At 37.0% G+C, this 25,806-nt stretch overlaps 1 protein-coding gene across 2 annotated transcripts in view; it reads right to left on the bottom strand.

The window, feature by feature from the left end:
* DAPK1 (death associated protein kinase 1) overlaps positions 1 to 25,806 on the bottom strand; it is an 84,535-nt gene that overhangs the window by 7,030 nt on the left and 51,699 nt on the right. The window contains exons 4-21 of one of the 2 annotated variants that reach the window (XM_015653426.3): positions 25,371 to 25,500; positions 25,040 to 25,088; positions 24,864 to 24,890; positions 24,306 to 24,458; positions 24,122 to 24,167; positions 22,321 to 22,410; positions 21,829 to 21,921; positions 20,110 to 20,229; positions 18,909 to 19,007; positions 18,020 to 18,118; positions 16,748 to 16,846; positions 15,252 to 15,449; positions 14,078 to 14,275; positions 11,024 to 11,122; positions 8,187 to 8,264; positions 5,938 to 6,160; positions 3,377 to 3,565; positions 1,433 to 1,630 (exon numbers count right to left, since the gene is read on the bottom strand). In XM_015653426.3, coding sequence (XP_015508912.1) covers positions 1,433 to 1,630; positions 3,377 to 3,565; positions 5,938 to 6,160; positions 8,187 to 8,264; positions 11,024 to 11,122; positions 14,078 to 14,275; positions 15,252 to 15,449; positions 16,748 to 16,846; positions 18,020 to 18,118; positions 18,909 to 19,007; positions 20,110 to 20,229; positions 21,829 to 21,921; positions 22,321 to 22,410; positions 24,122 to 24,167; positions 24,306 to 24,458; positions 24,864 to 24,890; positions 25,040 to 25,088; positions 25,371 to 25,500 — 2,188 coding nt within the window. The remainder of the gene's footprint in view (positions 1 to 1,432; positions 1,631 to 3,376; positions 3,566 to 5,937; positions 6,161 to 8,186; positions 8,265 to 11,023; positions 11,123 to 14,077; positions 14,276 to 15,251; positions 15,450 to 16,747; positions 16,847 to 18,019; positions 18,119 to 18,908; positions 19,008 to 20,109; positions 20,230 to 21,828; positions 21,922 to 22,320; positions 22,411 to 24,121; positions 24,168 to 24,305; positions 24,459 to 24,863; positions 24,891 to 25,039; positions 25,089 to 25,370; positions 25,501 to 25,806) is intronic. The other variant, XM_015653427.3, reaches the window with a different exon arrangement.

Here is a 25,806-nt window from a genome sequence, read left to right as displayed (position 1 = left end):
TAGCACTTCCAGGCAATTTTGTAATTATCTTCTTTTAATTTATTTATTTATTTATTTAATTGGCAGCTAAGGACTTGAACAAAATAACTGGAAAGTAATTCCAAGAGTTTTAACTTTTCTGCAAACATCAATTACTGGATATTACTTAAGAGATTTGTAGCAACAGAGAGACGCATGGGTACCCAGACTGAGCTGATCAGTATAGACACAGATTTAAGTGAAGTATCTAAGTAATGTTGATAATCAGATAAGCAAGAAGAAAAAAATCAACTGAGACTGAGGATCTGTGAAAAGCTTTCAGCAGTTGCAAATTAGCTGTATTTGCAGCTTTGTCATGTTTTTGCAAATTTCTGAGCTTTAACTTCCTCAGGTAATTTGCTGTTGGTTAGATCCAAATGCTGATATTATTAACATTGTAATTTGATCTAAAATAGAAAATAAAAGAATGCAGACGCCTGAACTGAAAACCAAGGGTTGGCTTTGGCTCATTGTTTGGCTGAGATAATACACGGTAGAACACAGAAAGAGAGAGAAAATAACTGTTTGCACAATGTTAAGTATTTAATACATGTCTGGTGAATTCCTATCATTGTTACAAATGTCCTAGAGTGCTGAGTTAGATCAGCTGACTGGAATAGTCTTTCCAATCACAGAACCAAGACATGTGTCAGAGCTTGGTTAGTCCAAGAAACTGTCACAGTCTGCAGACCAATACTCATCTACATATGCAAACAAGTTATAATTTACTGTATATACACATAGACTACTAGGCCTTTTAAGAAAAATGTTATTTAAGTTAATTTAAATTTGCCCACCAAGTAACTTTCAGTAAGCCTGAATAGAAAACAAATTACTTAAAACCTGTGCAAAATTGGAGCATATATGATATTTAAAAGAAAGACTGACTTCTGTCCATCAGCACCAGTTATCATATTTGAAGTCTAACTAGAACTCTAGTTAAACACATGAAAGTTGAACATACTAAGGGGTAATGCTGTTCCATAATACTGTTCTTTCTTGCTGTCACTGACATGACTAATTTATGCAGAAAATATAATTTATTGGGGTTAGATGTAAGAGGAACTTAAGCAATGTGTCTAAACTTGGTTTTAAATGGTTCCAGCCCTCTGAAACATTCTTGACAGCTTATCTGACATAGAACTTCAACTGCCATGTACAGATGTAAATCCCAGTGCCACAAGATATTGCACTGTACTTTGTGACACTTTTTAATTGAACTAAAGTGGTGTGTGCAACTCTTCTGGCTTCTTCCACAGATAAAATTTCCTTTTGCCAAAAAAACTTAATGTAAAGTTTGTTTGAATACATGGAGATGAAGATCAAACACAGATGATGTACAGAGTTGCAGAGAAATACAAGAAGCTTTATTCTACAGATCTCTAATACTTCATTAACAAGCACGAGAACATACCTATTGGCTCCTCAACTGGGACCAATGATTTCAGGAAATTGAGCCAAAAGGTCACTTGGTTTAATTGGATTTCATAAGGCTCCTCAAGACTAAAAAGCACTATGTGAATTGCAGTGTGATCATTTGCAGCAAAATAATCATAACAGCAGAAGTACACAGGATTCCCAGAGAATTCCCAGATGCTGAAATCACCAACTCCTGAAAAACAGATGAACAGACGAAGAGATTACACTTCATAAGTAAGCATGAAACATTTTCTGGCCATGGTAATATAAACAAAACATTTAGTCTGCTTTAAACTTTCACAAACATAAACTGTATGCATGTGAGAAAGCAAGGCTGAAAATGCAATCATGAGCAAAGGGAATGAGTTTCAGTCAGTCTCCAAGGCTTAGCAGTTGGACCCTCAAAATCTTCCTCTCTCACATTCCTTCTATAGGACATTTAGCTGGATGCCATAGGTAAGTACCTCTGTTAAATGCATGCAGTCTTATGCAATTAAATTGAGCTTTGCTTTGAACAACAGCAGCAGATCTTGTAATTGTCTTAAAAACCATTAATAATAGCTCCCATTCTGTTCACTTCAAAAAAGCTTAATATTTTTATTAATTATTCTTCTTAACACGGCACCACTGATTTTAAAAAAACACTGAAGCACACTGTAAAAAAAAGTTGCTTTGTTTTACACTGTTGGTTAATCAGGGATGAAGAATCCCCCTGTTAAGGGTTCCAAAAGCTCCATCCTTCTTTTTGTCATCTCCTTTAGCTTTGGGTGAGAAAAATGTTAGTATGTTGCACTTCCCAGATGCACCCTTTGATCAGGGTGATGTCTGCTGCACTTGTACTACTTCTAACTAAATTAATGGTGATGAAGATGCCCTTCAAACTTCTAGAAGGAGAGAAGTCAGAACACTCCAACCTGCTGTTATGAGTACAGCCACGCAAGAGTTCACCTGTGTGTACACTTTGTTCCGTATCAAGACAGTACAGAGAAGGAAAAGAAAGTCCTTCTGACAATCCATGGCACAACTCTGTTTCCTGCAAAATTTGACTGGGCTTCGAATTATACTGAAAGAAGAAATACTGAAGAATTTAGCCTGCACAAAGAACAAGCTTTATCCACTTTGCAAACTCTTCAGCGCCTAGAATAAATGTTTTGTCACTGCATTTGTTACTGTGCAGGTTTCTGTCTCCAAGTAAACCCTTGATTAATACTAACTCAGTTTTAAAACTGCAGCTGCTAAAGCACACAAAACATCTTCCTTATGAAGGAGACCTGACCACCTATATAAATGACAATTAATATGGCTGGTGGAGTAGAAGCAGTTTGTGTGGTCTCAGAGCCAAAAGCCATGTGTGTACTTATGACACCTTCTGAGATTGACCCCTCTTACTGCTAACTGGCTTCAACTGCAGAGCAGTTAGTTTCCTTGCAAAAAAATAAATTAAATCAGAAGCTCCACTCACAGTGACTGATGAGCTCCAGGGCTCACCAAATATGCTTCAGCCCTGACATGGAGTGAGAACGGTATGTCCTTTGCATAGCTGGGAATATACTTAAATGGTGAGAACTAAATGGGACTGTATTAAATCTGATAAAATCCCCAGATGACATACAGTATAGGTGAAGAAGCCTTCATACCGGTAGCCACTTCGCTGACCTGCTCCTCTCATACCAAATCTCTCTTTTCTTCTCTCCCACTTACCTCAGAAACGTTTCTATGTAATACTATTAAGTTCTGACATGAGTGATTAAAATGTATATTACAACAGTTACAGAACCTCAGGCAGATTTACTTTCTCAAACAAATTAAATCCCACTAGTGTTGGATTGTCAAACACAGCCACTACTAAACCAACTCAGACTTCACCATTTTTATTTTAAAAAAACAAGTCAAATGGCATTAATTGTCCTGCAGCATCCCAACCCAGGGCTCTTCTTACCATGCAAGCAGGCGTTCTGGATGTCTATGGCCTTGGTGGACTGGTCGTCAGAAGAGAAGTGAGAGTGATGAGCAGGTGACACCAAGGTTTCTAATACCCCTTTGGTCAGGCCTGGCTCAAACATCATACTACGGCTTCTCACGCTGACATTTTCACAGCCGGGATAAAGATTCGTAATACTTACTGAAACTGGGTCAGGGAAAGGAAAATGAGATTACAAACCATTTGAAAATCACAACAAGATCACTTCAAAACAAGTATGGAAGCCATAAGAGCAGATTAAAAAGCCCAATGTAAAAGAGATGTCTTTGAAGCTGTGGGCATACAAAACTACATTCTTATTCTGAATGATTAAAAGAAAAATATTAGAATGATGCTACTATAAAGCACTTATGTCCATTAGCAGATATACCTCTGAGTGGGAAGCCTGGAAAACTGAAATTTATATGTATGAAAGGCTTGAATAGCTAAAGTTCTATGTTGCAAAGGTATACTACCTTTTTTTTTTTTGTTTTTTTAGCTAAGGGCTACAATTTCATTGCATGATGTATTCTTTTTGGCATAAGAATGTCACATATTTGTATTATTGATTCCTATAAGTAAGGATAAAATAATATCCGCATGTAACAAGTGTCTCTGGGATAGCAGTGGAGAAAAACAGGCCCTAAACCAAAGTTATTTTACTAATAAGCAATTTTAAATTTCTTGTTTATTCAGATTCCCAGAGCACAAATGAGAAACAAAAGGGCTTTTTAACTGACTTGCACCATCTAGTGGATAAAGAATTTCTTTCCTTTACTCCACAAATTCTAATATTAAGGTTATACAATAGAAAGATTACCTGTTAGCTGTAAAACTACACTTTCATGTTTCAAAATACTAGTGTAGTATTTTAATCTTTTGGCTCTTGTAAATAAATACTTAGTGAATTTGCACACTTATTTTTTACTTGTTTTTAGAATTTAAACAAACATATAAACAAATCATGTGACCAAGTACAGACCAAGTTGTGCTGATTTAAATATTTATCTGATTATGTCAATCAGCCCATAATATAATTTACATGCTACATACTGATTTGCATCCCAAAAGAACATATACTGAAAGAAGCAAACCCCAGACTTACAGATGTTAAAATAACACCTTAATAGCTTTGTATGTATAGAACTGCATATCTTTCTGGCTTTGTATCTAGGTAAGCTCTTTTGAAGGGCATGCTTCAAATTCACCTTTGTTTCTACACTGATTTTCCAGTGTGACTGGCAATCTTTCTGATTTTATGATGGTGTGAACACGTAACATCTCTTCTTTGGTTCTGTTACCAGCCAACACAAAAAAAAATCTATCTTTAGTCAAAATGTTCCTGTACTGCCTTCAGGAATGGATATTTTGTGAGTGATTTATTGCCCTTGTATGACTCAGTAAATTAAGATAAATAAATCAAGAACTTTTGATTGATTAATTTAATCAAGTTCTTTTTTTCTGTTGTCACAGATGTGAGGCCCTGGTGTAAAGTAAACATCAAATGCAGTAACAATCTCTGTGGCATGGATCTTGCCTTGTGTTAAGCCACTCTGTGAATGCCCTTTATCTTCCTCAGGTGAATAGAGAGAAAGTAGAAATAAAAACTACTACTAGCACTGTTCTAATATTACTTAAAAATTATGAACAAAGTCCAAACCTACAAGTATTATCCAGAAGTTTTTTCTTTTTACAAAAGGCAACCATGGCCTTGTCTGTAAGTTACACAGTAAGACCACTTCTAAACATCAATTTGAGCTTGAGCTCAAGATGCTTTGCTTGTTTTTGTAGGCTCCCAGTGTTAGAAAAGGGATGTGGACAAATGGTTTCATTGGTCTTTCCACTGTCCCCCTGTGGGTTCTTCAAAAACTGGGCACACTAGGTTTAAATGTAAACCTAGCTAGTTTCTCCACACCTTGTAGCTCTTCCTACATTGCACAGGCCAGCTGGTGCTGCATGAGCAATCTGTTCCCTAATATTTGCAAACATTTACTTCAGTTTAGAAAACTTCCATTTTCAGCTTGTTTGAAGACAATTTTAGACAGCTCTAAGTGAGCTAATTCAATCCTCTACCTTAAGGAAAAGCACTCCAAGGCATCAGAGGCAGTTCTGAAACCTGTTATTACTTAAAAATCACATAGAGATGCAGCAACCGTTCCAGTTTTGTGGTGTTTATTGAAGTTCCTCCAGCAAAAAGGAAGCTAGTAATGAAACTGATATTTGCAGCCTAGGACCTTTTGTGAAAAATAAACAGCAGTGTTTACAAGTCCTGTCCTCCACTCTGCAAGTCCACTTATGCAGCATGTAATCAAACAAAACCTTAACTACTCATATATCCTTCATACTTGCTGGTCCTCTTCTTCTTACTTTAGATACAAGCCTATGCACAGAGAAGTCAATCAATTCCCTCTCCCTTCTTTTGTTTCTTACATGATTAGGCTGTCCTGTCTTTTGCAGTGCAGCCAACAGCTTCTTAGAACCTTAGAGAATACGAGGAAACTGTTTTCTCTCTCTCATACAAACATGGCTCAAAACCATACCTGAAGGTTTGGAAGACAAAGGAGATGGGGGGAATCTGCTTGAGTTTGTGGAGGACAGCCTAGGCCTACGCCTTCGGAAAAAGCTTCGTATCAGGCCACACTTGAGGGACTCCACAAGGGTGGTTTTCCCAGAGCCAGAGTATCCAAACAACTTCAGTTTGATCCGAGGCTGTGGATTCTGTGTGTGCCTCAGCTGCTGGATAAAAATCCCCCGGTGTGTATCCTAAAATTCAATGCAAAGAAGAAATCAGAATTCATGGCAGGGAACTTCTGCCTCCCAGCAAACTCAGCATGGGTTTTAGATACACTTTCTTGCCAGACTGGTGTTCATCTGGTTCATCATGAAAGCCATGGTTACTGGACATGCACACAGGAGAGCTTAATGCTCACTCTCCAGAGCCACCCGGATGTTTCATGAAAATCACACATCTTCAGGCTCAAATCAGTGAATGGAATTATTCTGACCTCCAATAGAGAGAGCAAAGTGTCAAAACTAGCCTCTTTCAGTGCCCATTCTCCTAACCCATCAGTCTCAGAAGGTTAACCAATGTACATACTCTTACAGAATATATCTGCAGAACTGAAGAATTTTTCTGTGACAGCTATCACCTGAACCATCCAACAACTCAATGTGCACTTCTTCTCTTCTTTCCTTTACATCAATGTTTTCTGTGCTTCGCATGTTTGTGATTTTCAAGGGAACAGGGAGAAAGCAGAGAAGTGTGAGGGCAAAAGAACTAGATTAATCTTCCCTTTCTTCACTTCTCCATTTGGAGCTGAGTGAGAGACTCTATTGTTCTGAACCCATTTACATGTAGGATGAGTCCTCCTGAATTATAAGCATGCAGCAACTGAGCTGAGAAATTTGACAGAGACAGTAGTGCATACAATTTTGTTCCTTCCTTACCAGCAGGAATTTATTTAGTAAGTTAGTGTGCAAACACTGCACTTTTACAGCTAATACTGGATTCTCCACAAGAGCCACTGTGGCAGTAGGTTCTTCACGTGTCTGTATTAGAGGCAAGATGTTTCACAAGCACCAAAACAAAGTGTACGGTATGCTGTGTGATAGATGATATTGACCATTTTAAGTAGTACTAGAATATGTTTCTGTGGTTAGATATAATTTGTTAATTTCAATTGTTCATATTCTGTGTTACAAAGTATAAAGCATTTTCACCATATATAGAGAGACAAGCCTTCAGTAATGTATATTCCACTATCAAGAGAAGAGCTACAGTTTACTAATGTTTCTTTCAAAAGACATCTATCTGACCTTCTTCCTTTGTTCTAGGTCAGTTTGTATTATTTTCATGTTTACACCATGAATAAATCACAGATTTACCTGCCTGCATGCAGACACAAATAAGAATTTGGTTTGGGGATGTAACTATACAAAACAGAGCCTATTATGTATGACAAACTTTACAAAAGCTGTCATTGCAAAGGAAGTCTGAACTTTGCACTTCCTCATGTCTTGATACACATTTAGTTTACAATCCTAGGAAGTAAAGATTTGCTGGCAGGCCTAAAGGACACAATTCTGCTTCTACCTTGGCAATACACAGTTTGCACCATTGTCTACAAGCAATAGAAATGGTCATTTATTTCAGTTTCTCTAATCAAAGACTCATCATTATAATTATAGAAGGATTGTTTTAACTGGTCTGGCTCTTGCCTGTAATCTCCAGGCAAGTAGGCTCTGAACCTTCCCAGCATGAGTGATGCTGCCTATCTGACTAATCAATGCATATCAGATGTGTCAGACATAGTGCCTTGCAGCAAGCCCAGGTCAGCTTTTTGCTCTAGTAGGCAAGACATTTGGATATACTGAAACTGCAGAATCAAAAGATGACATTGAGGTCTTATACAACTATTCCATACATTACTGACATTTTCATGAGGGGCACAAACCCCCCATCCTTCATAATCTTAATCTAAGTGAAATGGTGATGGTGAGGATGTAAGTCATCTTGAGGGATGTGCTTAGTAGTTTATTTTCTACTAAACACCTTAGATGCTTTGCTAGGCACTGTCAGACACTGCTAGATATGAATCAGTGGTAGAGACTAGCTTAACCAGCTTCTTTAATATGTACATATTCGCTTTAATTGAGAGCATAATTTCAAATTAAAAATATAAAAAGGAAGAAGAAAAAAAAGAAAAGACACCATTGCAGAAAGGAATTTTGCAACAGCTTTTAGAATGGCTTTGATGAAAACCTCACTTAAAATTCATGCATTCCCAACCTTTCTAAGTCTTGCAAGCAGACTGGCTACATGTTCGTGCTGCTCTGCTCTGGCGAGATCTTCTGCTGTTTTCCCATCCTGTTAAAAACACAAATTATTAGCAGCAGTTCCTTCATTTTTCTTTTACAGATGAGCATCTGGATGCCACTGTAACAAGATACTTTGAATCCAGAGTCTGAAAGCAAAGTCAACACTCCTCCCCCTGAATTCCATCTCTCTTCTCACCAATTAGAGGGTGATAGTGATTTCTAGATATTGCCCACAGAACAGATTTGAAAGGTCACAAAGGAGGCACACATCAGCATATTGACTCACGAGAATTGCAGGTGAATGTTTGTTTACCAATGGATAAAGACTGATAGCATCATATCAGCCACTGGAGGATTCCAGAAAAAAAAGAAACTTGTAAGGGATGCAGTTTAAATTGCACCAGCAAGTTTAAAAGGAGAAACAAATCTGCCTTCAGTATTCTGGTCTTGTCATTTAGTTACCTATGTTTCACAGATCAGCAGTTTAATACTGAAAAGACTAAAAGACAAATTGCCCACTACTTCAACTCTTACAGCTGCCTTACACTATTGTACTGTTCTAAATTTTGGCAAGAGGTAACTAATTTAGGAGTACTTTGCTTATTTCACTATCTCAGATAAAAGAATTAAAAAAGACATACACAAGCAAAATAGCAAGTTATTTTTAGTCTTTCCTGAAAAATACAGAGTATCTATACACTGGTATAGCAATAGGAAAACAAATCTGACATATAAAAAGGGCTTGGTTACAGGATCCATGAAAGCCTATTTTGTACCCACTGGTAATATTTCATTACAATTGCTGACTGGCTCCCTATATTGCAAATCAGACAGGCTGCAAGAGCTGATCCTGAGTTCAAATGGCATTTGCAAGCATCTGCATCCAAAGTTTTTAATCAATCTGACAATTTTAAAGTTGGTTTAGAAACTTCCATGAGGAAAATCCAACAGCCTGGTGCCAGTTAACAAGTGAGCACAACAGATGTTTTGGGGTAATTTTTAAACATGTGAAATAATAGTATACTCCAGAAGTGGAAGGTTTTCTGAGGTCAGTAAACACCATCCAGGCAATCAAATTAAAAATAGACTAGTTCCAAAATGGGCTTTAACCAGAAAGAAGACAAGGAATTCATAATATAGCCCAGTTACATAATGGAGTTGGAAAAGTTAGTTCCTCAGAAATGGCATACTAAGAGAAGAAAAAGACCATTAATTCTACTGCACTGGCTCAGAAAGAGCTGTTAATAAACTTTTCAGAACAGTTTAACAGCCTTCTAGAGAACCAATGCAAAACAGAAATATTAAAATCACAACATGCAAGGTTCTCTGGTCCTCTCCTTTTCCCTTCTCTCTGCCACCACACTGCTGGAATAATGGATGGCTATGGATATTCAGTGCACTGCTCCTGATAGATTTAGTATCAGCACTATTCATTTTGTTATGTCCTTCACACTGACCAAAAGAGACAAAATGTACTTTTATCTTGGAAGGACAGTGTCCACAGAGGCAATTATAACAACACAGCTGTCATATATGACACAAATGAAGTGCAACAGCTCAACAATTCCCTCATCACCCTTTTCTTTTATCTCATCTCTACAGTATGTAGTAGTGCAAATACATATACACAATGGGATGTAATAAACCAACAAAAAAGACAAAAAAAGGGTGACAAAGGAAATCTGTAGAGCATCCTACCAAGTCCACTGCATTGACATTTCATTATTATTAATAGGGGACGTGGCAATATACAATCCAGTAGTTACCAAAAATAATTATTAAGTCCTAAACTTGTTTAAGCTACAATTCCAATTTTTTTTTGCATTCTCCTCCTACATAAGATCTGTGCTTAAAAGACAAAACTGCAGTGCTAAATCTAGAGGAAAACAACACAAAAATAAGTATTTTAAATTGTACCAAATGCGTAGAGCAACTGATACAGAAGTTTTCTTCTTTTCCCCCCTCCATTTCAGCCATCTCAGGAATAATTTGTTAGGAATAAGAACTCTGAAAACTCGACTAAAATCTAATGACAACATGTCTTCCTCATACACAGCAGCAGTTATTTCTAAGCAGAATACATTGGTTACAGTAAGCTGCAATGTAAAATGATCCACTGGATCTGAAAATAAATCATGGTTAGTTTGTTCAAAATACACATAATGCATGATGTCTATAATTTAGCGTGCACAGGATGAAGGACATTTCATTCCTGCTGTGAGTATGTCATTAGGAGGATTTTTCTCACCTTACTGAGAGTGAAAAATGCCTCCAGTGTTACTAACTGGAAGCAATGGTGCTGGCTGATCTGACATGAATGATTTAGTTTACAAGGATACTCTCATGCTAGTTCGCTCATCCATGCAACCACACATCTCCCACCATAAAACCAGAACTTTTTAACCCCCTTAAAGCAAGAAAAATATTTAAGATGCATACAGTATATCTGTATGTTTCTCAAATGTGATGTGAAATGACGTACATCTTTGTGAAGTGACTCACTGTGCTTATAGAAAACACAATGATACAAGTAATTCTTAGACAAAGAAATTATTTCTATTAAAAAAAGAAATTATAGGTGTAGATGAAGTGGTAGCTGTTCTATACCATAATCAGTTCCAAATTCATTTAGAAGAAGGGAACAAGTAGACAAGAGAGATATAACAAATACCACTCACGTTGCATAACATACAACAGCCTTTGTTTTAAATTTCAAAATGTAATGTCCTTTTCCTACACCTCTCTGTGAGTTCTTTTTCTACTATCATGCCTAAAAGAAGAAGAAGAAGAGAATCTCTCAGTACTTACAGAGGTTAATGCTTCTACATTGGCACCGGTAAGGCAAAGGTACCGGACAACATCAAGAATGCCATTGTTTGCTGCCAAGTGTAAAGGTGTTCTTCCATACTAAAATGAGGAAAGAAGTGTCACTATATTAGTCAAAGAACTTTACTTCAAATGTTCTGAGTAATAATCAGACATATTATACAATTATACATACCTGATACACAGGAATGGTTTTGCTAAAACTGCAAGAAAAAGTACTTCTGCTTGCAGCTTAAGCACAACTGCTGAAAGTGCAATTAGAAACAAAGGCTAGATAACTATTTAAAAAATGGGGACACAAATTTTTAGCTAAATTCCTCACAACTGTGGAGGAATTGACTATATTTGATAATGTCTTTTAATTCCAGAAAATTTAATTGCCTTTTTACTTAATTAAATATGAACACTTAAACAACACTAATTCCTTAACCTTTAGAACTCTGGGTTCTACTTCCATCCAAGTACTACTGAAGACTAAATATCTCCCCCTTTCACCCAAAGAAATAAAAGGAATGAATGAAAGAAGTCAGCATGAAATAATATATTTTTCAGTGAAGAGGGAAAGTGCTGAAAAGTATTTATTTTCCAATTTTTTTCTTTTTTCCATTAATCCCTTCACTGACAACTGGTCCTCATGATATCCACTTCTGGTTTTGTATGTTCAGAGCTACTGTTACAAAAACTACCATTTACTCTCTGCTGGTAGCCAACTATTACTTCACATTTTTATGCTTTCAATACTGTTCGTTCTGTCTACAATTAGAAACAAAGTCATAAAGCTATTTCTTGAAAAAAGTATTTGAAAGCAAAGCCAGTTTTCTGATAACTGGAATCTGAAAAGATGCTCAGGCTCCTCCAAACCCTACACCTCAACTCAAGTAGCATCCTGCTTGTATTATGAACAGTGTGTCCAGCAGCAGCAGCAGGGCAGTGATTGTCCCTCTGCATTCAGCACTGGTCAGGCCACACCTCAAATCCTGTGTTCAGTTTTTGGCTCCTCATGGCAAGAAGGACATTGAGGAGCTGAGGCATGGCCAGGAAAAGGAAATGGAACTGTTAAAGGGTTTGGAGCACAAGCCCTGTGAGAAGCTGCTGAGGGAGCTGGGGTTGTTTAGCCTGGAGAAAAGGAGGCTTGAGGGGAACCTTATCACTCTCTACAACTGCCTGAAAGGAGGGTGTTGTGAGCTGGGTGTTGGTTTCTTCTGCAATGAAACAAGTGACAGGACTACAGGAAATGGCCTTGAGTTGTGCCCAAGGAGATTGAGATGGGATATCAGGAAAATTTCTTCACTAAAAGGCTTGTCAAGCACTGTCATGGGCTGCTCAGAAAAGTGGTGGAGTCAACATTCCTGGAGGTATTTAAGTCATATAGATGTGGGACTTAGGGACATGGTTTAGTGGTCAGCTTAGGAGTGCTTGGCTAGTGGTTAGATTCTGATATTACAGTTATTTTTCAACTCTAAATGCTTCCATGATTCTATGATTCTAAATAAATGCATGTGATGTTCTACTGTGCTGAATCTCTGAAAGAAACAAACAGTGCCTTCAGTCGGTATTACACACATGTGGGACAAAGCCAAGTGTTTGGACCAAGGATAGAAGTTAGTTTTGTTAATGCCATGTTAATATAGGGCTTGCTCCTGAAGAGGAGAAGTAAAAATTAAGATTCTCTATTTAATAACACTCAAACTCACCATTTCAAATAAAGGGCACTCTAAAAGTCTCTCCAGAATACATTACTCCTAAAAGAATAACAGCAAAAGAATAACTACAACCATGCTTCTGTAGCCGTGATCCCACAGCCACTGAACATTTGAAGGCTAAATATTTTTTCTCAGCATGCTGGTGATGATCCCAGCTCAGCATTCTCCATTAGCAAACAGGACAACAGCCTCATGGTCCATTAACTCGACTTGTCTAAAATGTGCTCTTATCTGTGGATCTGGATTTAATTGCCTAGTCAATCAGATTTAAGCTGAGAAGCAGGACTGGAGACCTCACTGATTTAACTTTTTTTTATAAGACAGCTGATAATTTTAATTGCTGAAACCAAAAGTGATTGGACAGACAGCCCTCAAAAAACTTGGTAATTTTCTTTATCTGGTTAATACAATGTAACTGCTTTGGTAATAAATAGAAGTGTTAACTAGCAAGTATTATTGCTAGAATAGGTACTATTCCAGGAAAAAAAACTAGAAGAAGCTAAAATACCTGAATCAAAGAAATTTGAGATAGCAACATAAAGTAACTATAAGTAACTTTTAAACATTTTAGCATATATAAAATTTAAATCTGGCAGAGAAAGACATTCAGGGGTAAATATCAAGCCCTAAGCACCACAGCCTGACAGCAGAGTGACTGACCTTGACCTATTCAAACTATATATGGAATGTTTCCTGAAACAGCTCACTTTTCTCTTAAAGACCTCCAGGATAAAAGACATAATATAAACCTTAAAGTGTTATGTTTAGTTATCCCATACTGCAGGATGAGCACAACAGAAGTAACAATAAAGGCACTAGTGTCTCAAAATTAAGGGACGGGTAATGAAATATTCCTCCTGGAAAATGCTTACACCAGCTACAGAGTGTCTGCATTTTTATCTGGCATTCATCTACCAATAATCATTGCAATCACCATTTTTAGAGTTACAACACTGTAGCAGAAAACATGCCAGTCTTCAATTCCGTGCATAACTTAATGCTACCTACGAAATCAAAGACAGCTGCAATGCATTTCATCTGTTCTTTTGCACCTAGATGTAATTTGCCTAACACAAAGCTAAATGGCTAGGGAAGAGTGTTGGCAAAACATACTGTGATAATTCACCTGAGTTCTTTCTTCCTGGATGTTTAATGATCTATTACACTGAAACAAACTTTGGTAAATTTGTAGGGTGAGTCATTTAATACTTCTTTGGCCACTCTGAGAGACAGAAAAATCCAATGATTTTTCATATCAGTGAACTTAAAAAGGTCACCTAATGCAACAGGTGAGCTAATAAACAACGTAGTTCAGCATACATATTCCATTTACCTTATTAGTGACATCCAAACTACAATTTGCTTCACAGAGTGCCATCACAATAGGCACATTCCCATCTTTGCAGGCCACATGTAAAGGAGTGTTCCCATGTCTGTCTTGGAAATCTACAAAACATCCTTGACTGATGAGAGTTTTAACTACTTCTATTTGACATCTTCTTACAGCAAGGTGCAGGGCTATATGACCATCCTGAAATGAAGAGACAACTTGTGAGATCAAATAATGCTAAAAATCCAAATATTTAGTTAAGTCACAACCATCTCAAGTAACAGGGTGCATCTTCCTTGCCTCAAGAACCACAATGGTTTTTAATTTGAAGGTGGAGGCAGGGAGATGCACCATATCTGTCAGAACAAATAAGTCATGAGATGAAAGCAAATTTCTGTTATGCCACTGGTCTTTGCAGTGGAGTTGATGAAATACAATTGCACATTCTCTTCTAACATCTTTCCTCAGAGGAAGGAGAGTGCTCAACAGTAACAACCAGCTGAGTATTGTAAACTCTAGTGTTTACTAGACAGAAGTTAGTGATGCAAAAGTCATGCAATCTGCTTTCTGATCAGTAACTTTAAAGACAGAGTTTCTCTCTGTGGAACAACTTAAAAAGACAATGTACCTGGAAAAAATTATCTTAGAAGTGAAAACTTTTTTCTGAACTTACTTTAATAACTATTTAGTAAATACTACTAATAAAGGTAGCTAAAATGCCAGCCATACCAAAAATACAAGCACTGAACATCCAAATTTATTTATTTGGATTACATCATGAAAGACAAAAACTAATTCTGAATCAAACAGAGTCATATTTTTAAATAGTTCTTGTTTAAAATGGGTGTGGTTTATCCAGCCCATAGTCATCAAAGGCCAACAACAAATCCATCTTTTTCTCTGAAGTTAACAATTTGTTGCCAATTGCAGAAACTAATGTTCCTGCAATTTTTTAGAGTGTTACTCATGAGGTGATAAATGATAAGGAGATAATAGATCAGCAAAAACCCGGTCATGGAATAATAATCATCAGTGGACAATCTTAAGGACTATTTCAGTCATCAATAAGCCTGTGGGAACTGCTACAAAAATTCACGTTGTGGAAACAACGCTGACTTGCAGCACTCAAATGAAGTAATTGAGAGACACGTTCCTGTGATCTCTGAACATAACTAACCTTGTCTGTTGCATGAAGGTCAGCCCTGTGTTCTGCCAAGCATTCCACAATATCATGGTAACCCCTAGCTGATGCTGTCAGGAGTGGGGTCTCCCCTTCTTTGTTTTTAATGTTCACATTGCAACCTGCTTCACAGAGTGCTTTGGCAACAGAGTAGTAGCCGTGCCAAGCAGCACAGTGCAGTGGGGTTTCTTCTTCCTATTAACATAGAAAATCAATAAACAGTACTGATCCAAACTTCAGGAACAACAATTTCCCAACTTTAAAATACAAAAAGATGGTATGAAAAAAAAAAAAAGACAGTCTACTAAATAGGTCTTATAAAAAGATGTTGTAATTTCTAATGTTGACACTCTAAAACCAAGAACAACTTGATTACCTTGTATGTCAGCAATCCTACTTCAAACCTATCCATGATCCTGAGGCTAACTATCTTGGTTCTCTCACTTGAAAACAGACCCTTGTTCACAAACCACTTTTACATCCTGTGTGCTGTGACTAATCCAGCATTTAAAACAGATTGATCACCATGAAGATGCAAATCGCACTAGGCCAGCAGTTTGAGACAGGTTACTCTGCTTACCATGTTGAGAAAGCACATCCCAAAGTTCTAGGAGTGAATATAGCTAAAGACCCAAGCCTTTAAAGACACATCACAACAAGCCTTTGAAACTGTCTGCATTTGGAGTTCAATTGTGACTGAAGTACTAATTTGCTTTTTGCTTGAACTCAAGAAATTTCAAAATATTCAACTTCAATTCACTGTACGTCAGAGCAGTTATGTGGAACAACATTAAAAACCTCAAATGTTCCACAAAAACATGCTGAATGTATCCCACTGAAAAAGCAGGGGGAATTAAAACCCACTAAAAGAAGTAGCTCTGTCAAATTCTAAGAAATGGGATATCCTTTGTGTACCTGGAAAATATCAAAGAGGAGACAAGAGGCTGATAATGTCCTGTCCTCCCTCAGTGTAGGTCTCCTTACACAATGGAAAGGAAGTCCTAAAGGATGCAGCACTTGGAGAGGCTTGTGGAACTCTCACACAATGGGTCAAATTTGGGTCAAATGGATTTTCTTTTTCTGTTAAGCCTTTTCTTCCTTGTTTCCTTCAGACCTCTAAAGAAACCCTCCTGAACCCACCCCTTATTTTCAAAAATGAGTCCATGACACTGCAGAAAAATCCTATGACTGCTAAAACCAAGCAGAATTCAAGGCAAAAACTAATAAAACTCTTCAGCTGAACTCAGAGTACACACCACCACCCACACCTTCATGGAGCTGTTTATTCATCTTTTTAAGCTTTCATTTTTGAGAGAACCTGTGTTTCATAGCACTCTCAGTTTTTCACATAATCTTTATCTATTAAGAGCTATCAAAATCTTCACAATTCTGGTTTGCAAACATACCAGACGCTAAAAGTGAGACTTGAAGTTTTGACCACATGTATGAAGCCTTATTTGTTGGAAAAACTGCAAACAGTGCTCATGACTCACCTTGTCTTGAAAGTTTGGATTGGATCCAATGCTACAGAGAAACTGAACCACATCCACATGCCCATAGCGAGCTGCCACATGGAGAGCGGTCTCCCCAGACTGCAATTACAGGAGAGCATGCCAGTGTCATTTCCTGTGTCACATCATGATACACACTGCCTGTACACCGTGTACAGCCTGAATGCCCTAAATCCTGCATGGGATTCTCCTCCCTCTCCATTGCCCAGCCACACAGCTCCATCAGCAGAGCTTACAAACTGGTTGTATGTGACAGACACACCACCACCTGGCAGGTAGGTTATTTCTTCAAAGGCTTTCTTTTTCCAGAACTTACTTCCCTACTTTACTTGTTTCAGATCAAAGTCACGATGGGATTTCTGAGCAGTATGAGGAGGAAGCTGTTTGTGCAATTGTGTTGAAACAGATGTCCCATTTCTATTCAAAATATTTCCATATGTTCCCCCCTATCCTGTTTATTCAAATGTAAGGAGCTGGCCTAACATGTTTGTATACCCTGGTGCATTTTGGTCACTATGTCTAACTATTTGCAAAACTTTCTTTTTTGAAATTATATAAAACAGAAACTGTTATTTTTATTAGGAGAGTAATCTCTATCCTAGCAGCCTTATCAGGAGTCAAACAACAATTTTCCCAATGTACCTTGCTTTGCATTAGTTCCCTCAACAAAACAAACTGTGTTTCACAGGTATAATTTCTTCTGTACTGAAGCTTTGGCTAGTATAAAATCACTGCTATGGTATAAAAATTTAACAGCAACTAGTTTCTAGGGCATATGTTGCTCAAGTAACACTGCCAAAGACAAGGTAAGTGCTCATCAGCTATAAATTGTTATGCTTCCTTATACTCAACTTAATAACAGTCAAATTTACTTGTCAGGCAAAAGTGATTTTCAATCAAGAGGAATGAAAAACCGAATCACGATTTCACCCTGAGTTCCAATGAGAAATCAAGTCTTCAAGTGAAAATTAATTTAGGTTTGTACTTCCCCACCTACCCACCATGTACTCACCACCACATTTAACATGCAGACTTGGCTAGCATTTGTCAGGAAAATAACCAGTACATCCAGCTACTTTAAAGCTCTCTTATCACGGCCCTATACGTCAACTTAGAAAACCACACTGAAAAAGCCAGTCGAATTACTGGAATTATGACCCGGCTGAAAACCATTTCAATTGAAAGACCTCTCTCTTTTCTAAGATAAAGTTATAGGAAAAGGCCACCTGTGTGAAAAAGGAGTTATTTTCTTACCTTATCCTTAATATCCAAAGGACATTCATTATCACTGAGAAATTTCAGTGTTTCTACATGTCCATGTCGAGAAGCCCAATAGATTGCATTAGATCCAGCCTGTCAAAAATATTTCATTTCAGATGTTATTGATCGAGTTAAAATCCTAATTCTAGATTTTCACCTGAGGTACAGGTGCACTTAGGTGTACACAGAGACACTGAAAAGCTTTTCAAGCTTATATGAACAATTAAGTTTTAAAAAATTTTCAGATTGATTCAACAACTCTACATACCAATAGTGACAACAAAAACCTCTCTATGCAAGGATAATTAACAGGATTACTAACTGCTTGCAAGGATAATCCTCTTCTCTCTTGTTAAGGAGCTCATTAGAAAGAACAGTCATGAGATAAAAACCTTTCTTCTACTTGCTTTACCATATGGAGAAGCACAGTTCTTCAAGCTTGCTTTAAGTGAATTGTTAGAGCACATTTGGAAAAAAGCTTATTACAAAGCATATCCTCCATCAAATATATTGTTGTTTTATTTGCAATATTCCCCACAGCTAAAATATTCATTTATTATTCTACATTAAATAAAGTTCACTATTTAGTTTTAGGGCAATCATTACTTTGAACTACTTGATGTGGTTTTGTAAGCACGAGCTACAATATAAGATAGTATAATTCAAATTATTTCAGCTAATAAAGTGATGAAAGTCAGAGGATGCGTATTAGTAACAAATGACATTGCTAAAAACTTGGTCTTATATTTTGGCAGTGGAAGACAGAAAACAGGATCTACAGCTCAGAGCTTTTAATATCCAGTACCACTTGGTCTGAACTGCTTTTCTCCTGCTAACTGTACAGAAAAACTTAAAAAGAGCAGTGGAAAAGCAGAACCCAAACCTTATCTTGAACATCAATACGAGATCCACGCTTTAAAAGCAACTGAAGCATCTGAATGTTTCCACAGCCAGCAGCAATCAGTAGTGGAGGTGTTCCATGCTAATAAGGAAATACAAGCAAGAATGATGTAAGTAATTATTGAAGGATTAAGAAAACAGTGGAATAGAAGGCAGGCATTGAATAGCATTTCTGGATTTCTGCTTTCAAGTCTTCAGGAAATACTGTGTGAAAAAAATAATTTATCTCTTTGTTTAATAAAATTTACTGCACAGCAATTTTTCATATTTTTGAGATGAATTCATGATATATCACACAGTAAATTTATGCTTTTAAAATTAGGAATATTAATGTTTAGCTCTTATTAGCCTTGTTTGGCAAGAACATTCCCCTGTGCGATCTCTTTGCGGCCTACACCACCTCATACACAAACCATAAGCAACATCTAGGGAATGCCCATTCAAACAAAAAAATACAGTGATTTCTTAAATGGTTCAAGACCGCATCACAGTAAAATAACATATATTTTACTTCTATACTGCTCTTCATGATTATTTCTGAAAGGACTTCGTAATGAAGGTCACCACGCAAAAAAAGTGTGACCTTGTCTTGAACCATTTAAGAAATCACTGTATTTTTTGTTTTAATGGGCAGTCCCATTTCATTTTCCTAGATGTTGCTGATGCACTGAAATACTGTAGTGGACAAGCAATTTCATTACTGAAAATGAACACCACCATCTAACATGTTCACATAACCCACTTCTGCAGTTTTCAGCTTCTCTTCCTATCAATGCTTTGCAAAGTCAGTTTTATTAGTAGTCTGGTTATTCTTAGGTATTCTGCCATCTTTATCTATCATCTGCCACAAGAAACAGCAACTGCAACCAGGAGTGAAGGTTATATTTGATAAACCACAGCTCCTGACCATAGATTTGAGTTATGAAATCTATGGTCAGGTCTATTCAATCTTTTGAAATGCCTAGGCAAAAATCCCAATTTGAGTTCCATTTTAATGTATCTTAAGAAGACTGAACACAAAGCACATTAAAATTTCTCCTAGAAAAAAAAGTAGAATTTTTTTCCCATTCCCTTGCCTTTTCATTTCAGGTGTTATATTTCTGTTTTACAATCTCACTGCTCTATTCAACAGGGTGGTAGCTTGTCCCCCACACACCTCACACCTCAACACAGACCCACACTACCTTGTTAGGTTGATTGACATCGTAATTTGTCAGAGATCCCAGAAGGTGCTGTAATCCAGGAACATTGTCATCATTGATGGCATGAATAATAGCTTTCATCACAAAAGAATCTTCCTCATCCTTGCAATTAAATGTGAAAGAAGAAAAATTGTTATCTTTAAGAAAAAAAAATCTGTATCTAAAGAGCTGCCAAGACATAAAAAAATAAAAAAATAAAATTAAACCCTAAATTTTTTGAAATATTTTTTCTAAAAGAATGCTTCAGCTTCAAGTTGTAATCTTTCATGAAGCATATGGCTAGCATGTATTCATGTTATTTGAAAACCTACACCAAACCCCCCACATGTTTTCTAGTAAAATATGCTTCTCTCTTCTTCGCACACAAACCTGTTACTAACTGAGATTCCACACAGGTTTCTTCTATTAGGTGTATTTTTTTTTCCTTATGGGAAAAATAGGTGATAGATACCAACAGAAGCAATACTTGCATAAAATGAAATTATTCCTTGCACACATGTGATGATAAAAACCCCAAGAGGTCAAGAACCCAACCGAGTTATCAGGTTTTGTGTCATCCACAGGAGAGGTGCTTTGGTTCAAGCTTTTATCTATTCAAATTGATCAGTTAAAAATCTAGAACCTAAGTAATAAGCCTAGATACCCCTGCAGGTGTAACTTTCTTTTTCTCCTCTGCACTAGAATTTCAAAGAGCTGAAATTCACAGAGCCCATTATTTGGACTGCTCTTACCTCCTCTCTCCTGAGGTTTCAGATTTTTTTAGGACACTAACATTGGACTGTAAATCCTTTCTGCTGGAACACGGGTGTGAAATGCAGATCCAGCGTTAAAAGGCATAGAGATAGCCAAGCTGGGGGGGGGTGGTGGGCAGGGAAAGGAGAGCAAGAGAAGAACAAAGAGCACAGAAGCCAAAAGATAAGAGGGCAAAAAGTGGAAACATGAGCATGGAGTTGCACAGGAGGGACATGGAGAAGACAGTATGCATGAAAAGGGCTTTGCAGAATTTTTGAGGTTTGATCCTATTAATGCACAGAAAAGATGAAATTCCCCAGCTATAAACATATTAACACACATTCCTTGCTGATCATGGGGAATTTCTGAATTGTGTATTAAAACTTGTAGAGTAAGCTAAGAAAAATGCTTTTGGATTTACAAACATTTGTAATTACAAAACATACAGCAATTGCTCCTAACTACTCAACTCTAGTCATATCTAGTACCACAAACTGAATACTGGCCAACTCTAAAGTTTCCTCCTGAAGTAACTGCTTGTTGTGACACTGCTGTCTAGTATTCATTTGATTTAAAATGGTCTCAGTGATTTTGAATATTTAGTTAAAAAAAAAAAGAAATATAAGGAATATTATTTTAGTCTACACAATGATGATGTAAATAATGAGTAAAATTCAGATAACACTTTTTCACCATACAATTTTTACAGTAAAAAAAATCCTCATGAATCAAGCTTCAAAAGCAAGAAACGAAGGTATCAGCCTCAACAGGATAAGTTAAATTTCAAGGTTTCAAGATGCAGAAGATCGAACTATGGATAATTGACCTTTGTAGCCTGAACATCTATTTCTTCCTACTTATGAGATTAGTTAATTATGCAAATTTTCAAGAGCCTAATATTTCTGTCAGTTAGAAAGTGACCAAGTTCATATGTCATAAAACATTCTAAATATATAAGAACACACTTACCAGAGTATCATCACTTCTAGCGACACTCATGCTACTTCTGGACAAGAAAGATCTTGATAATCTTTGGCACAAGGATATTAAGCGCACTGATTGCTTTATAAAAATAATAAGAAAAAAGCTGTATGTAAAAAAATTTAGAAAATTCTGATACGACGCTATTGCAGAGATTTTAAAGGACTTAGCAAAACAAAATAAAGTTTGATTCCAATACCCATCTGCTTTTTATATTGAATTTGAAACTTCAACTCTTGCTATTCATAATCCAGCAGAAGCACAAAGCAATCAACACACAAGCATTTGTATGCAGATCATTAACAAAGAAGTCCTCTCCCATATTACCATAGTCAAGCACCTAATTTATTCCCAGTGACAGAAGAACGTGTTTCTTCTTCCTTCTTTTCCACTCTTAAATGTGCTGACCTTTCCCTGGGGCAGGCAAAGCTACTGCATTTGTATGTCACCGACATTCTGATGTGTTAGTGAATGACTTACTTTCCACTTTCGTCGTGCTGCGAACTTCTTGAATTTCTCCATATTCACTGCAGAAGCTTTCCTACTAAGTGCTTGCTGAGTGTCTTTTGGCTGAGAGCAAAAGGAAAATAAAGCTGTTCTAAAAAATGCCATAATATCTGCATGTAAGACTGTCCCTCAGTGATGATTTCCACTTGGATTATAATAGTACTCCAATCATACTGTAATAATAAAGTAATTGTAAGCACATGATTTTAATATTCAGAGTCTAGTCGGGCATAGAGATGAAATTTCTTAAGAAAATGCTGTAAGGGAAATCCAGACCTAAGAATGCACAAAATGTGCTTTTCATTTTAAACAAAAAAACCCCTTCAAACATCAGAATACCTTGTCCTTCACCTCCCTCTCCAATAGAGGCATTTGATTTCCAAGATAAATCCTGTCTTCTGTGAGGATTTCCTGACTGATTTTAAATGCAGCCAATCTTTGTTACAGTCTCAGTGTAATTACCTAGATGCTGCTGAAAAACTACCCCCTTGCCAAAATCACATCCCACCTACCAGTGCAGCAAGCTCCAAGCCTGCATAATTTCAAATTTTTCATGGACTAATACTAAGAACCAATGACTAGTGGAATATACTGAAATTTGGATTTTATGATCCTATTCTTGAAGTAATTTTTACATATATATATATATATACATATACATATATATATACACACATACACATATAAATATATATATATGTACATATGTATAAAATAGAATGACGGAAAGGCTTGGGTTGGAAGGGAACTAGTTTCAACCTTCCCTGCCATGGAAATGCAGGTAAAGATGGTGGTAGGAAAGGGGAAAAGAGGATATGACCAGTGGAGTGGGAATCAAATAGCTGGAAAGTTGTAAAGCAGAGTAATAGGGTACAGAATAACCTGTGTCTTCGCATGAGCGTGGAACATGATCCAAGAGAAACCCATTTGCACAACGCTTGCTTTAGTGGTTTAAAATATCGTGTCAATATGTTCCAAGCATTTCAACTATTTCAGATTACCTCAGCAAAAAGTCAGCAAACCATGGTCAAATTTGTAGTTTGGCACATTGGTGTAGAAATGCCTGCCCTCAGATGTTGTACTGTGAACTGGAGCAGTTGTGGCATAAATAAATATTATTCTAACTGATTCTCTGGGAAGCAGAATGGGATCAAACACCCACTTGTGCATCCCCATATCCTGGGAAATCAATGGCACTGAATGGGTTTTCTACTCACAATCAGAATGTGATATTGAATTAAAAGAAATTAACTGCCAGGGAGTACTACACACATTACGAAGAATGACAGGTGCCATTTTCTCCCTCTCAACCTAGCAGCTTCACAAAAGCTCAATCCAAACCAAACACTGAAACACTGAAGAAGGAAGTGGACCACCACATCAAGTGCTCTCTTCAGTCTAAAGGGGAAGGACAGAAGAGAGATTACTGGCTTCTTCCCAGTCTAAATAAGGGCAGGGAAGAAGAAAAGTTAGTGTAAATTGGGCTGGATTCAGAGACTGTATGTTTGTTTGTCAGCGCAATGCTCTCTGAAGATTAGCTTCTGTGTGACCATGAGTTTAAATCCCATAGGGGGCTACTTCCCTACTGCTAACTCACATAGCACATATATGAATGAAGCCCACATTCTGCATATGTTAGCTTTCATGCAGACAGCTTTCCAAAACAGTAAGTTACATTAAACAATTATGACAATATTCCATGTTAAGAAACTTGAAAAGCATGAAATGAAGAATGATTAAAAACAGGACAACAGAGAATGAATGGCATGCTAACCTTGATCCAAGGATGCAGCAAACTGTCTTGAATAGTCATTCTCTTCCTTCAAGAGAATAAGAGATAGAACTGTTTCAGATATTAATAAAATACACACTTTTTTATGTTTATTAAACCATCACCTCCAAATATGCAACTTTAAATACTCGAGATGTAAGTGCCACACAGAAGAAAAACAACTCACTTTGGGTCTTTGACTAGAAGTCTTCGTATAAAATCTTTAGCTAGGGCACTGGTATTACTGAAGAATTCTTCTTCAAATTCATAATTCACAGCAGACACATTTGCCAGCGTTTCCTGTTTGGTTTCTCCAAGAAATGGAGATGCACCACTTAGACTGCAAGAAAGACATTTCTCTCATTACATGTTGTAATACTGCTGCTTCAACCCTCTGTGATCAAATAACAGTAGAAATAACATTCTTCTTTTCCGTTTTAAGGCTGCAAATCTACCTTCAGGAAAACGTGATGTAGCAGGGCAAAAAACCTTGCTGTAATTTTAAAGAACACTGTTAAGATAGTCACCTACAGATCTGAAGACAGTTTCCCATGCTAGCTCAAGGCTGATTAATGGCAATTCTTTCAATAATTATACTATTGCTTTTAAGATCATACAACTTGAATCATCATGTGCAGTCAGAATGGTTTGCTTTGTACAAACAACACCAACGCCCCTGAGGACAGAATAAAAATTAAAAAAACAACAGCATTTGCAAGAAACATCCATAGATTTTGGTACTTACAGAATGTAAGTTATTACACCAATGCTCCTGGATTGAAGAAAAAAACAAGCAAAAAAAAAAAAGGATGAGGGAGAGGAGAGAAAAATAGATGGAAAGAGAGAGAGGAGAGAAAAAAAATGGTTAGAACATAAGCATAATCATGAGAGATTTATTTCAAGTAAGAGCCAATAACTTACCACATATCTGCTTCAAGACCAAGAGGCTCATAATTTACTATTTCAGGAGCTAAAGAAAAAAGCAGCAAGGTAAGTACCTCAAATAACAGGTATAAGTCTCACTCTGAGTCCATGTATGTCAGAGATAATAAGTTAAGATGCTGATAGATTAAAACATCTTAATGCAAGACTAATTTGAAGTCAAATGCTACAAATTGCTTATTTAAATTTCAAAATGTCACAAATTACACGCAGATTTCATAATCTGTAAATCAGCCAAGCCAAGCTAAGCCACAAATACTGTTTCACAGACTGAAAAATAATAGTTTGAAGAAACAACAGTTTTTCTCACCAACAAACTCTGGCGTTCCGAAGATATTTTTGAATTCATTTCCAAAGTCAATTTTGTGTGCTAAACCAAAGTCAATAATCTTGATTCGAGGCTTCGGTACATTCCTGTCCAACAACATTATGTTTTCAGGCTTTGAGAAGGAGGGAGGAGGAGAGAAAGAGAGATTACACATAGGTACAAACTGTGGACCAGTGTTCTTCTGCACTGAACATTCCTTTTTACCTCTGTTAGACACTTGAACTGTGTTTAAGGCAGAAAAAACCCGTCTTTTCTATTATGATCTAACATATGCTAAAAGTTAAATACAGTAAATTAGGATTCCATGTTGATGCTGGAGCATTATGATTTCCACAAAGCCAAGATTTTACTTCTTGTAGATACCACAGTTGCAGTTTTCATGTGGACTGGCCCTAAGTGAAACACCCTGTCCCCCAGT

This window comes from Parus major, chromosome Z (assembly GCF_001522545.3).
Source record: "Parus major isolate Abel chromosome Z, Parus_major1.1, whole genome shotgun sequence".
Lineage (NCBI taxonomy): Eukaryota > Metazoa > Chordata > Aves > Passeriformes > Paridae > Parus > Parus major.
This window is presented reverse-complemented; position numbering and strand designations above follow the sequence as displayed.